General features: G+C 34.7%; 1 protein-coding gene across 1 annotated transcript; it reads left to right on the forward strand.

Annotated features, from left to right (window-relative positions):
* The first annotated feature begins 798 nt into the window (after positions 1-798).
* LOC145094281 (uncharacterized) lies at positions 799-2,223 on the forward strand. The gene is made up of 2 exons (XM_079032560.1): positions 799-945; positions 1,069-2,223. Exon 2 carries the CDS (start codon positions 1,332-1,334, stop codon positions 2,028-2,030), a length of 699 nt encoding a protein of 232 aa, XP_078888686.1. The 5' UTR covers positions 799-945; positions 1,069-1,331; the 3' UTR covers positions 2,031-2,223.
* Positions 2,224-15,903: the final 13,680 nt, after the last annotated feature.

The following is a 15,903-nucleotide window of genomic DNA, read 5'->3' on the forward strand; positions in this document are numbered from 1 at the left end:
CCATTTCCACTTCGTGTCCTTATTCTACATCAGATGTTGACCATTATCGCCTTTAATATACATAATGATTCCTAAGTACATTTTCCTTGGTTCTATCCCCTTCCTTTGTAAACAATCTATTCTAAATCTCCTCGTATGTCACATCCTTAACTATAGTAACATCTTTCTTTACATCACGATTTGCCAGTGGCGTAGCCACATAGAAGCAAGGGTGGGCCTTGGCCCACCCATAAAATTTTAAGTTTATATATATATATATATATATATATATATATATATATATATATTATTTCTGTTAAATAAACTGAACTAAGGTTGTGATTTGACACACCCCATTCTAAATTTTAGATTTTATATATCGTTCATATTTTATAAATTATTTGGACCACCCTAAAATAAAATCCTGGCTACACCACTGCGATTTGCCACCATGTACCTTCTTTCGTGTTGCCTCTTTCCCCATCCTCATTGCACTCTAAAAACTCAAAAGAGAACATGTTTGGCCCCAACATTAGCTTGCACCTCTTCACTCTACCACCACATTTTACTATGACATCCCAAGGGTATTATGTGTGTTACTCTAATAATATATCCAATTATCAATGAATAGTAATAATGACGATGAGTTATCTACTTTAATGACATTAAATTGTTAATATAACAATAGTAAGACACTAAAAAAAATTACAAAAAAAAAAAATCATAGTAAATGTAATGAACTTTTTTTGCAAGAACAATTATGTATTAAATATGATAATTATCAATGTATATTGATAGTAAAAGGTCAAATTTAGCCATTTTGGTATACTACAGGGGTGGGAGAAATATCCGTTTCTGCAGCTTTTCTTCCCGATCTATCCTCGTAATTCACGCATCCTCAAGTTTTTTACCTGCAACTCCGCTGACTTCCTCCATTTCAATCGCCCATCTCGCACGAATTTTTAGGTCGATCTCTTCCTGTTTTTCCCAATTTCATCAATCATTTGATCATCGATCAATTTCATTGGTTGATCAGATTTAGTTTCATTGAAATCTGATCTGATTGGCGTGGATTGTTTATGATTGCAGGCATTTCTCTGAATCCCTCTTGTGATCGCATCGAAACTGATTTGCTTCGTTCTTAATTTCTGAGGATTTCCGAGAATTTTGAGATCATATTATTGTTGATTTCTATATCAATTTGCCCAATCCAGGTGAATCACTAATCTAGTTTCGGATTGGAACCTGTTTATCAGTCGGTGGTAAGGATTTGAGATTTATAGATCGAGATAGATCAGAACGATAAGGTTTCATCAAACAGGGATTCGCGACGAGATCGTGGAAGGAAGAATATGAGATTGCCGATGGTTGATTGTCGTAGCTTGATTGAATTTTGCCGAGCTTTCGAACAACACAAGAACATGACGCCGACAACCAATAACAACAATCACTCTCGGAACAATAAGAAGTACAACATCGGTTCCGATTCCGTTAACCCTTTATCACATCCGTTTTGCGACAGATCCCCATTCGCCGCCCTGGATATCCTTATGCTGATTCTGGTGCTCGGAGCACTTGGGTTTCTAATCATTCCATACATCAATATTATATATCGTGAAACCATCGAGATTCTCCCTTTAGTTTTCGACGTCATCCAAGAAGTAATTTCCGATGCGCCAATCGCATATGTCGTCGGAGTAGTAGCAGCGTTCAGTGGTGTAATAGCGACAATCGCCGCTTGGGAAATACTCGAAGTAAAATCAAGAAAATGTGGAAAACCTAATTGTAAAGGGCTTCGTAAAGCTGTTGAATTTGATATCCAGCTTGAATCAGAAGAGTGTGTTAAGTATCTGTCAACAGGAGGAACATCATCAGATAGCGATGTGAAGCCATTGGAATTAGGGCAAGATCATAAGGAGCTGGAAGCGGAGTTGAAGAAGATGGCGCCGGTGAATGGCCGGACTGTTCTCATTTTCCGAGCACCATGTGGTTGTCCGGCGGGGAGATTGGAGGTACGGGGGGCTAAAAGGATCCGGAGAATCAAGAAATGAGTAAAGTACATTTACCTTTTTAGATAGAATAAATATGAGCTGATGTTTTACTATTCAGAACTCCTGTTTCACTTACATACACAATAAGGAAAGGGTCCATATGTTTAGTATAATTACTTGTCAAGTTAGATTTATTACAGACTTTGACTACATTTACATGAATCTTTATAAATGTCCTATTTGCTTCATAGAACTTTATACAATATCCTATTTCATATACACTTCTGGGATCCTTACTTTTTTTGGGTGTTTATGCATGTTATATTAAACATTCATACATGTAGTATAACAAGTTTGATACAGGAGATAGTGTATGAGAAGTTAAATCTTAAAAGAGAAACTATTGGAGTGGTAGGGACAGGCTATAGAAATGATGAAATTATATATTTTATGATATGTAATTATGTTTTAGCTTTTACTAATTTATGAAATCAATTTGGTAAAATAATGTAGAAATTTGTAGAAATTAGAACATAACTGAATTACTTAATAAGAAATTTACTTAAATTAATAAAATATAGTAAATTCATTGCATAAAAAGTGTTTATTTTGGGAATTAAGACAAAAACAAACATTGCATATTGCAACATCTTCATTTTAGATATTTGATGGTTGTTGAACACATGTTGTTCGATGATTGCCTTTTATGTGTTTCCGGAGACACCGATGTGTCGGTCGTAATTGACGTCTTGCGGCTCCCTATTGTATGGAGGTTATGCAGACGTTGAATGCTTTGGGTGCACGGATAGGCGGTCATGCTTTTGTTCGTGTTCATTCGAATGTGGAGCTACGATTCTGTTTGACGCATTAAATGTCAGTATTAACTTTCTTACGATCACGGTTCAGATAAGGGCTCCCCTTGTGGCTTCGAATGGGGCCCACTAACTGTTGGTTCGTTATCACGTTCTCCTAGTCTAGAGTAAAAGATGATTGTTGTCGTGTTTTGTGCCTGTTTTTACTAGTTGTCGGTTAAAGTGAGTTGATTCCCATAGACTCTTTGAAACATTCGTAACGTCACGCAATTAAATGCATGTCTTATCCTTTTTTTAGATCATGCAATCATCTGTTCTTCACCTATAATGTTCATTTGTTTTCCGCCTATAACGCCTCTAAATTTACTCAAGTTTTTCTACGATTTTATCTTCTTGTTTGTGTATTTCGAGAGAAGAGGAATGTTTATTTGATTTGTAGCATGTATGTCATTGTCTTTTGTTTCATTTGTGGCTATGTCGAAAGATAAAAGAGTAATCGTGTGACATGGTTCTTAAAGACATCAGATATGTTGGGCGTGTTGGGCACACAACTTTTGGAAGCTTGTAACTTCTAGCTTTTAAGAAAAAGCTCGTAAAAAAAACTTCATTCGGCAGCAGGAGTTTTTAGCTTTTCGGCTAAACAAAAAGTTTTAAATCTAAAAGTTACTTCAATTAGCGTTTAACGAAAAATTCTTTTAGATTTTAGCAAATTGACTTAAATGCCCTTTAAAATAAATAAATTATATCCACACTTTTTGTAATTATGTTATATGATTAAATAAAAATATATTTTAACAATTATGATAGCTTATAAGCTAGTTTTTTAAAAAGCTACTTAGGTTGTGTTTGGTGCATCATAACTAGCTTATCTTTGAACTTTTTTAAATTATCATGTTTGGCAAGCCAAAAAATACCTTATAAGCTAACTTATAATATAGTTTTTTTAAAAACATACTTCGGTCGTGTTTAGCGCGCCACAACTAGCTTATTTTCAAGCTTTTTTAAGTTGTCATGTTTGACAAACCAAAAAGTATCGTAGAAGCTAACTTTTTCAAAAGCTACTTAAATTGTTTCTGGTGCGCCACAACTAACTTTATTTTTAAGCGTTTTTAAGTAGTCATGTTTAGGTTATGTTTGACAGACTAGCTGAAACGCTAGCTCATAAAAAATAATGTTTGGTAAAAAGTAGATGATAAGGTCGCTCAAAAATATAAAATGACATAAAAGGACATTAAAAGAACATGTTTTTTTTATAATTAATTAAGGATAAATTCGAAAAAAATTTAAAAAGCTCTTAAAAAGCTAGTTTGAGACTATGTTTGGGATACTAGTTGAAAATCTAGTTGTTAGCTGAAAAGCTAGTAGTTAATTGAAGAGCTAGCTGCTAACTTATAAGCTAGTGGATAAAAAATGATGTTTGGTAAAAACTAACTGATAAACTAGCTGAAAGATATAAAATGACATAAAAGGTCATTTAGAAAAATATGATGTTTATAATTTATTAAGGGTATATTTGAAAAAAAAAAATTAAAAGCTCTTGAAAAACTAGTCCAAGTAGCTTTTTAAAAAGCTAGCTTATAAGCTACTTTTTGGCTTGCTAAACATGACAACTTAAAAAAATTTGAATAATAAGCTAGCTTATCAGCTAATTGTTTAGCTATGGCGCGCTAAACATAACCTAAGTCGATTTTTAAAATGCTATCTTGTCAGCTACTTTTTGATTTGTCAAACACGACAATTTTAAAAAGCTTAAAAAAGAAGTTAGCTTATCACTTAACCGTAGTGCACCAAATACAGCCTTAGCAAGCCAAAAAGTAGCTTATAAGCTAGCTTTTTAAAAAGCTACTTAGGTTGTATTTAGTGCGCCACAACTAGCTAATAAACTAGCTTATTTTTCGAGTTTTTTTTTAAGTTGGCATGTTTGACATGCCAAAAAGTAGCTTATAAGTAACTTTTTAAAAAGTCGTTTGGCACGCCACAACTAGTTTTTAAGTTGTCGTATTTGGGTTGTATTTAGCACGCTATAGCTAGCTGATATGTTACCTTATTTTTCGAGTATTTTATGTTGTCGTGTTTAGCAATCCAAAAAGTGGCTTATAAGCTAGCTTTTTGAAAAGCTACTTAGACTAGATTTTTAGGAGGGTTTTTTTTTTTTTTTTTTTTTTTTTTTTTTTTTTTTTTAATTCCAAATATACATCTTAATTAATTATAGAAACAAATACTCTTAAATGTCCTTTAATGTAATTTTATATTTTTCATCTAGTTTTATCAAACGTTATTTTTTTATCGGTTAATTTTTCATCTATCAGCTAGCTTTTTATTTAACAAATAGTTTTTCAGCTATCAGCTAACAGCTAGCTTTTCAGCTAGTATCGCAAACATAGCCTTGGTATGTCAAAAAGTAGCTTATAACCTAGCTTTTTAAAATTTGGAAGGTTTTTAACTTTTGATAATTATAGTTTATAAAAATTAATTTATTATCATTGTATTCTAAATTTACTTTATATCCATATGCCATTTTTTGTAAGTTTACATATTTCAAAAGCTTTCAGCTACTTGTGTCGAACACTCTTATACAAATAAAAGCTACAACTTCCAGCTACACTTTTCGAACAAACTCGTTATTGATTTTAGTCTCATAAGGCCATCAGCATGCTTAGGATTAACTCGGGACAATTTTAGCTCATTTTATGCTAAATTTTGAGTTTGGAAGGTGCGAAGTGCAAGCTTGCATAATATATAATTGATATATCAATTTGCCATTTTTTACGCGAAAACCAATCGACACGTTTATTGCTAACATTTTCCTGCCAAAAGTAACTAATTACCTACCTTCTCTCCATATGTATAGTTTTACAGTACCTGTAACGTACCAAAAACCACGGTAAAATTTTTCCTTTTTGAAATAGAATAAATACATATATTTATTAATGTTACATTCAAGTCAAACCACTTGTTCATAAACCATAATTCAAAATCAGAGTTATAAGAAGACAATGCGGAATCTCGAATCATAAAATAGTTGATGTGTGTGTACAGTCTCGTCTTCACAATCTGATAAGAACCTACAAAATATTTAATCCACAAATGTAAGTATGAAGCTTAGTGAGTTCCCCAATATACCACATACAACATATATATAACAACATGTAGCTGTATAGGGTCCGTAACAACCCCGAGTCCATATCGACTTCAAGCTAGATCGGCTCCATCGTGTCCGTATCAACCCCGAGTCCGTAATGACTCCGAGTTTAGATCAGCTTCATGCATACAACATACAAGCACATCAACATGAGTCACAAAGACAACATGCATAATCGACACCTAGTTTCCTATAGTATAGTGAGAAGACTCACCTGCAGATAGTAGCTAAACACAACTACTATCACACAATGCAGACTGTTTCTATGTAACACCTAATCAACAATAAAGAAGTACCCACTCAGTCTACACCCTAAAGCCTCTAAATTGACTAAAAGTCCATCATGGTTAAAGTCAACGGTCAAAGTCAACATCAGTTAATCATCACGTCGTGACCACCTATTGGTCACATCGTGACAGTGTTAAGACAAAACAAACGCAAAGCTGCCCATCGCCACATCGTGACAAACAACCTGTCATGCTGTGGGAACACTTTGGACAACTTAATACGTTAAGCTCTTAATCCTTCAGGCCAAGTACTCAAACTTTCCAAAGGCTTTATCCATCCCAAAGCACCATAAAAATCATTTCTTTTTATACAAGCATGTCCAATGCATGTATTGAACACAAGCTAGGTCAAAATGACCAAATAAGATCTTAACTTCAAGCATGGTGTCCAAAAGATCATAAAATATCATATCTATAGACCAAAATACTCTTGTGACAAGATGGAATGATATAGTTGCAAGAATTATCACAACCAAAAACATAATCTTCATTTAAAGGACCAAAAACAAGCTTAGAATCTAGATCTATCAACTTATAAGCATAAATGTGGAAACTTGAATCATACCCAAGGTCCAAAAGATAGTTGGAAATTGAGATCTTTTTATGCAAGGCTCCAAAAATCCATCTTTAAAGAGCTTCTTTCCAAAACCCACCAAGAAATCTAAAAATGGATGAGAGATGAGAGGGGAGGCTCAAATTGGTTAAATGGAGGCTAGGGTTTCTACGAAGAGGACTTAGATGAGATGGAGGATGGAAAAATACCCCCAAAACACGGAACCACTCTTTAAATACATAGAAACCCCTAAAAATTTGTGGGCTTGGGCTGTCCAGTTTTCACCTCGTGACAACCTGTTTTCACCTCATGATGACTCTCTTGTCATGAAAGCATTTCTGTCACCTCGTGACGACTCTCACGTTGTGACGGCATTCCTGTCACCTTGTGACTAACAAGTTTTCACCCAATTCCACTCCAATTTCAAACAGACATAACTTCTTCGTTTCAACTCCATTTTTGGCGATCTTTATATGCACCGAAAGGTATTGACGAGCCCCATAACCCTATCTTTTTAATTTTGGTTTAATACGTGTCGAAATAAAACCATAATCCATGCAAGAAACTTGATATCTAACTTTTCCCATTTTACCCTTTTTCTTCGAAGCACAGTTTGAGGGATTTAATCACATAATCCAACATTATCAACATCTGATATGGTCTAAACTCTATTCCCTTCAAGCCTATTATCTTTACTCGATCTATTTTCTAGCCGCTATCCAAATACTAGAAACGTCTAAAAACTAGGTCTTACAGTATTGCAGAACATACTTTTTTTACATACGACTTTCGGCAATACTTATGTCCGAAAAAGATAACTCAACAAGTATTACATGTATTGTATCTTTATTCAAATCTGATTACATGTAACCTAGGGTGATATGGTGATATTTACAAATTTTGGAAAGTGTATTATAAACTATTCTTAAAATATGCAAGTTTATTTTGACATTTGTTACGCCATTTTTCTAACGCCAAATGTTGCTAAGATGAGTAAAATATATCGTATGAGTCCTAACGAGGTGCTTGTCTATATAATGGTCATCGGAATGGAACTGAAATGAACTCGGGGTTAGCATTATAGGGGGTGTTTACCATCACTTTATTATAACTATTTTGTCTATTTCCTACATAAGTTGCCAAAAGTTGATACACAAATGGACGAGAGGGTACAAAGGAAGTACAATGATTATAAATGTATGTTCATTATACATACTTCCATGTTTTCTTTCCTTTTGGTACTACAAGTATGATGACCATAAGGACTAGTATATGACTCCAAACGAAACGGTCGGCACGAAGTTTGTTTATTTAATAAATGAACGAACATTAATAAGATATCTCGTTCATTTAGTTAAGAATGAACATGAACAATACTCTCGTTCGTTTATTTATTATGTTCGTGAAAATCCGTTTATTTTCATTTATGTTCGTTCATTCATTTTATTATAAACAAATAATATATATACATATGTTTAATTGTGTTTGTTCATTTAAGTTTATTTATGTTCGTTTAAGTTCACATCTATATGTGTGTTTATGTTTATTTAAGTTCGTTTGTATTCGATCATTTATGTTCAATTTTGTTCGTTTAAATTCGTTTATATTTGTGTTTATTTAAGTTCGTTTATTGGTTAGACGAATGAACATAAACCAACACAAATACACTAAATTTCTTAACGAACGAACGCGGACATAACATTTTGTTCTTTTAATTGTTCGTGTTTGTTCGTTTATCGTTTAAAGTTAAACGAACGAACAAGCCTCCATTCTTGGTTGTTGGGTGTTTATAGCCCTATTTGTATATGATAAATATATTATTTAGCAATAAGATAAATAAATAAATGATTATTTATTATTTATTAAACCCGATTAATAAAAGTATTTATGTAATGATAATTTGGGTCTAACCCATGTAGTTAACATGGTGTCTAACTAGGTGTTTCTAACAATGAGGAATTGAGTTCAATCTTAGACATATAAAAACTCGTCGTTCAAAAAAAAGTATTTTTGTAATTGATTGGACATACTAACTTATTTGAAAACTTTTTAAAAAGTGTCGACTCAATACTATTTAATATTAATAAATGCAATTAGGGACACGAACACGATTTTTAAAACCAAATTGTGACATCCCCAATTTCACGACCAGAAAATACAAGTTTATGCTTATTTTAAAATCAGAGTTTTAATTTACAAATATAGAATTTGTCTCATAAAATATTCTCGAAGGAATGTTTTTCATTGATTTATTAAAAACTTGGGATGTCATCGTCGATACAAGAAACATAAGCATAAATTAAGACTTACAAAATCTCTTTATACTAATGGTTTACGTCTCCTTAAATTTCTTATCGGATACATATATTATCATATATGTAATTACTGTGATACAATCAACTGAGTGGGTCAGGTTGGAAAACCTAGTGAGATACATAGGGTTTTCAACCTACGATATTATAAATTTTAATTATATAACTATAAGCATTCAAATAACCCAATTACCCCATTTCCCATCACTCTCACTTACTAATCATGTTATGATGATCTCGAGGGATCTCTCATAGAGAATCAACATATAACTATAATTTCTAGGTGATTAGGAACGATGGTATGATAATACTCACGACAACACGATAGCACAATAGTACTTTTTTATATTCACGGCAGGCACATCAGTACAAAGTACTTGGGTTTAGCACGACAGTACAAAAGTACTAGGGTTTAGTATGGTAGTACAAAAGTACTTAGGTTTAGCACGGTATTACAAAAGTACTTGAGATAGACACGACACACATGAATTATTCTCTTACATGACTCTTTCTTTCTTTCTTTTTTTCTTTCTTTCTCTCTCTCTCTAACCAATCGCAGCCACTATTTCACACAACCTTATCACAACCTCTCATTTATTATTTTGCACAACCCCTCACTACAGGGTCATATTATTAAGTATGTTAAACATACCGATAAATCAAGTAGTAATCATATTTATACAACTACATTAAACACAGGAAATTCGGGCAGAGCTTGAAACTAACTATGCACTCACCTGTTAAAGTGATGACTCGAAATTTGGGCAAAACTTCACTTATAGCAACCAACCTTTCCTTTGACGTGACCTAGTATCATTATCACTAAGTCTTAGTCTAATATTCTACACAACTAGAGAGAATCTAGACCTATCAATCATTCTAATGAATACTGATAGTTCTTTCAAATAAGGATCAACCATGCAGGACAGATGGGAGGTAGGACCATTTCGACATATGATCTTTCTGAAATCCAACAACCAAGCCGACGTGACCATTCTAGATACCTCTCCCGTAAGTAGATCAATAGGTATATGACTTGGAATCACTGATAAATCTTAAATATAGGTTTATAACAATGAATATGACTGTGACATCCCCATTTTCACGGCCAAAAAAGACCGATTTGTTTATGCTTTGTTTTGAAAATCAGAGTATCTTGTAAAGAAATATGTTGCGGAAATTGTTCCCAGAAAACATGATAAATATGTTATCAAAGCATTTCCGAAGAAATGTATTTTTATTTATTTTAAAACATTGGGATGTCATCGTTAATACATAAACATAAGCATAAACAGACCTTACATTCATTTACACTAGTGATTTGCATCTTCTCTAATCTCGCAGTGTAATTTGACTTCGTATCGAAATCTATGATACAAATAAACTGAGTGGGTCAGGTTGGAAAACCTGGTGAGTACATAGGGTTTTCAACCCATAATATATATATATATATATATACACACATATATTATGTTTAATCATCAAACAATCAACCCAATTACCCATCCCCATTATCTTCTTTATTCTTAAGGATCTAACCAAAGAACCAGCTATCCTTCAATCATTCATTCCTAAGGTTTATCCTAGAGAATATGCGCGAAGTCCATTGTTGCTAATGTCATCTATTAGGCACAACTGCCAATATTATCCTTTAGGCGCAGCTGCCAGGATTATGTTGTTCTCAACTAGGCGCGGATGCCAATATCATCTATTAGGCGCAACTGCTAGGATTATGATGTTCTCTATTAGATGTAGCTGCCGATATTATCATATAGGCGCAGCTGCTAGGATGTTTAGAGTACACCACATTTCAAAATCATCTACCGGTTGTGGCGCAGCTGCCAATATTCATCTATATCATCTTTCACCCCTCATCACTTATCTACCCATGTTCTACCCAACATATTCGTAGATAAAAAAATATAGTTCAGATCTCAAATAAATTCTAAGGTGATGTTTGTTTTTTGAAGCCAAAATATCTGCAGTCTGCGGACCACATCTGCAAGCCTCTGCGGCAGAAGAGGTAGACAAAATGTCTGCAGTCTGCAATAAGAAAACTGTTTGTTTTTAACGTCTGCAACTGTTGAAATAGATTGATTTTTCAAACTTAATTTTATATCATAAACATTAAAAATGTATTTTCAGCAAAAAAAAAAAACTACACGGTGTCCCATGTTTTTTTTGTTTAGGTTAAAATGGGGTCTGAAGACCTTTGAAGACAGTGGTCCATGTCTGCGCCAGGAAGACCTCGCGCAGACGTTTTTTGATCTACGCACTTCTAAAAAACAAACACTTTGCGAGGGCATATGTCTGCGTGTTGTCTGCGCGGCGCAGACAAAAGTGGTTGCGCAGATTTTCACACAAAAAAAACAAACAGTCCCCAAATCTTTCATCCAAGATAGATCTGAAGATATAAAATACATATACAACTTAGATCTGAAAAACAAAGTTTAAATCTTTCATCCTGTGTAGAGATTAAGGTATAAAATACTTATACAGTTTAGATCTAAAGAAATGTTCAAATCTAAAAAGAAAGCAGTTTAGATCTTTCATCCAACATAGATCTCAAAGTATAAAATACATATACAGTCTAGATCTGAAGAAAAAGTTCAAATCTGAAAAGAAAGAAGTTTAGATCTTTCATCCAACATAGATCTAAAAGTATAAAATACATATACAACTTAGATCTGACAAAATAAAGTTTAAATCTTTCATCCAACGTAGATATCAAGGTATAAAAATACATATACAGTTTAGATCTGAAGAAAATAAAGTTTAAATATTTCATCTAGCCTAGATCACAAAATATAAAATACATATACAGTTTAGATCTGATATGAGAAAATGTAGATCTGAAGGAAAAAGTTTCAGATCTGAAAGAAAGGTTTAGATTTGAAAGATAAAGTTCAGATCTGAAAAGAAAGAAGTATAGATCTTTCCTCCAACATACATCTCAGGTAAACAGATAACATATATATATATATATATATATACACACACATAGCACGTAATTTATATAAAATACTTCATATGTATGTGTAAGATGAAAGTGACTATACACTCACTTGATTAGGTGGTGATTCCAACTTGGACAACGCTTCGCTTTGGCTAAACCGGGAGGTTTGCTTGAAAACCGGGCTCTGCGCGGGTAGAGTTCCGAACCAAAAAACTCTTTTTCTTGGAGCCTTCCGGCGCTCCGGAGCTTTCTTCAAGTGCTAGGGAAGTTTCCTAGGCTTTTGGGGGTGTTTTGGGAGGTTTAGAGAGTGAGTAGAGAAGAAGAAGAAGTGGTTTTTGGTATGAAAAGTGAATGAACTCTCGAGGGGTATTTATACGCTGAGAAAGTGATGAAATCGTTGAGTTTATGGCCCAGATCATCGAGTTTCTGGCCACCAACTTGTCGAGTTGCTGGTCCAACTCGTCGATCTGGTGCCACTTGTCGCAATTCTGGTGGATGCAAGTAATGGCCTATATTGTGTCACATCACCCCTTTTGCAACAACATCCTGCCGACTTCTAAACTCTGTAACTTTCACATACGAGCTCCGTTTTCAACGTTCTTAATACTCATGTGTATGTGGGAACATGCTCTACAACTTTCATTTAGACTCCATCGGCTAATTCTTGACCGATTTTAAATTTAACAGTATGAGAAGATTACACTACTAAACGATCGTGTAGAATTCATAACTTCTACATACGGAACTCCGTTTTCGACTGTCTTTTTATCGTTGAAATCCTATGAATGAGATCTTTAATTTTCATTTAGGTTGTCTCGGCTAAAAATCGTTCGATCTAAAATTCGAACTTCGGGCTACACACTGTTGTGCCGAAACTTGGAAAAATCATAACTTCCTCATACGGAGTCAGATTTGGACGTTCTTTTTATGCATGCTCTCAGTTTAATGTATGCTACGACGTTTGTTTAGATTTATAAGTCTAAAAAGCACTTTATTGTAAACTCGCTTTTTATGTCACACAACGTCGTGCCGGTTTTGTCGCGAAACTTCGACAGGTCATAACTTCTTCGTTATAACTCGGATTTCAGCGTCCTTTATATGTACAGAACCCTTGAGAAATATACTACAACTTAGTTACGATTATTTATTCTAAATAACCTTCTATCAAAAATTCGTCTTCGACACTTATTGTGTCTCAATTGACTAGCCCGGATCTACAGGCGTTACAATTATCTCCCCTTTAGGATGATTACGTCCCGGAATCATCAACGAGAAAGGGGTTGTATAATGACTCCATACGTTATCTCTTCATTCTATTTAATAATCATAACTTCTTTCTTCCTTCGAACGAGTACCTAACTCTTGGACTTCTCGACCGCAAGCGGTGCTTAATCCTACACATGCTCTACGTATTATGTCAAACTTTCAATTGTAACTTTTGAATTACAATCTCGATTCTCATTGCAAACTCCTTGTTCTTCTTATACAATTAAGATAAGTTATTTCCTTCGATTACCATAATAGACTGATGGGTCATGTTCTAATGACCTCTCATAGTATGATGCAATGCTCAAACTCAAGTTTATTTGAGTCAAATTTCGCAATGGAAGTTTCCTTCCTTCACATTCTAATGTGATATAATCACATTCTAGCATGTAGCACTTTTAGCTACTAGTTCTTACTTTAACAATGATCACATTACTTCTATTGTTTGCTTCGATTATCTTTCACTTCAATCGTCTGGATTTAGTTAGATGCTACATCGATCTTGGTCCTCTGAACCACGTAATATACTCGTCTTAGTTGGATTTGATTTGATATGACCATTAGCGTTAGATTAACAATCATCTCCTTAGTCATTACCGAAATGATGGTAACAACAGACTTGAAAAATACAGAATCAATTACGAGTGCCTTGGTAACCTTGTGACTTTCCCTGGTCTAAGTGTGAGTCTTGTGTTTCCGGTAGTATAGACCTCTACTACTATTCACACCTACTCATACTTGTCCCAAGTATTGTCTCGCAGTTTCCAAGTCACCATACAAGAAAATCACATAAAACTTAACACACCAGATAAATAACAAGTTTTATATTACTTCTTGAAACGATTACACAGATGTTCAAGTTCAACCTACGCTATGACCCTAATAGGCTACACTACAAGATACTTTCTGCATGGCTACTTCATATCTCGATATTTGGATATATGGATCCTCACTCCTGATCCCTTGCATCCTCTCCTGGTTCATTAAGGGTCATCTGGAATGCCCTTGCCTTTGGCTTTGGTGGTACGTTTGGTCTTGCAGATCCTTCCCTTTTTAGGCAGTCTTGCTTGTAGTGCCCTTCTTCATTACATTCATAACACACCCTCTTATTGAATGTACACTCATTATCGTAATGCCCAGACTTTCCACATTTGAAACATGTCACCTCCGCGCCATATTTTCCTACGTGTTTCTTTTTGCACTTATTGCACCATCTTGCCTGACTTCCTCCTCCTTCGGACCTTGAACCATACTTTCTCTTCTTGTTGGATTTTGAGGATCCATAGAACTTCCTTTTCTCACTAACCTTGGCTCTCTCCATACCCCTTTCCCTTAACTGGGTCTCAACATTTTTGGCTACTCTAACGACTTCCTTCAACGTGCTCGCCATTTTGACTGTTGGGCCAAATTCTGATGGCAATCCGTTAGCAAATTTCTCCATCTTGGTGAGTTCAGTCGGCACCAAGTAAGGAAATAGCTTCATCTTCTCGGTAAACGTAGTAGCATAGTCATCAATGCTCATTTTTCCCTTCTTCAAGTTCTAGAACTCATTGTTTAGATCGATCAGATCCATCTCCGAGTAGTACTGCATCTTCAACTCCTCCATGAACGCTTCCCAAGATATCTTCAAAGCTTCTCCTCGTGGCATCATATCCGCCAAAAATTTCCACCAGCTCAAGACTCCGGTCTTCAGTTGTCGAACTGCAAAGACAATTTTCTGCTTATCGCTATAGTTACAGCTTTCAAATACCATCTCCATTTTAGAAATATCGTCCATAATCTCCATAGGCTTTGGTTTTCAGAAAGACTCGGTGGTTTGGCACCCAAAAAGTTTTTATACATACGTCTATCTCTATCGATTTCCCTCTCCAGGTCATTCCTTCTCACCATTAGGGGTTCCACATGACTGACAGTGCGGCTATAATTCCCTTCCCACTGATTGTTTGTCATTTAGTTCTGGTTGTTCAACAGGCTTCGAAGGTTCATCCCTATTATTCAACAATAGTTGTCTCATTTCTTCCCTCTATTCAGCCATCATACCCCGAATCATGGCTCGAACTCCAGCCATTGTGACTGACTCAGGTGCAGCTTCTACTATTGGCACCTGCTCAATCACTTGGAGAACAAGCTGCTGATTCATGTTCTCATTTGCGTTTCCAGCTCCGCTTCAGATTCTTTCCATTTCGATCTATACACCAAATTAGGTGAATTTAGATATTTATTCACAATAGACGTTTAAATTCTCCTTATCATTCCGAAACATTACATGCTAGCTCTAATATCGCAATCAAACGCTTAGAATCCTAAATACATAAGGTTTCTAGATTCGGTCGGCAACAGACCATAGATTCGAACAAATAATAGCATACAAGGCAAACATAAAGCATTTAGCACATAAAAACATTTTAGGCATCTTTCCTAAAATAAACTAGTGCTCGTGTCTAAAGTATGGAAGACACTCATCTCACGATCATCGCTTAGCATTCTAAGTTTAAGTCTAGAAATCCTACAAATTTCTAGTTCGCTTAAACTAATGCTCTGATACCAACTATGACATCCCTATTTTCATGGCCAGAAAAGACCGATTTATTTATGCTTTATTTTG

This window comes from Lactuca serriola, chromosome 1 (assembly GCF_051521515.1).
Source record: "Lactuca serriola cultivar US96UC23 chromosome 1, Lser_US96UC23_V15, whole genome shotgun sequence".
In the NCBI taxonomy this organism is placed as follows: Eukaryota; Viridiplantae; Streptophyta; class Magnoliopsida; order Asterales; family Asteraceae; genus Lactuca; species Lactuca serriola.

Coding starts and splice junctions, on each gene's coding strand:
- LOC145094281 (XM_079032560.1), top strand. CDS start 1,332: ATGAGATTGCCGATGGTTGATTGTCGTAGCTTGATTGAATTTTGCCGA.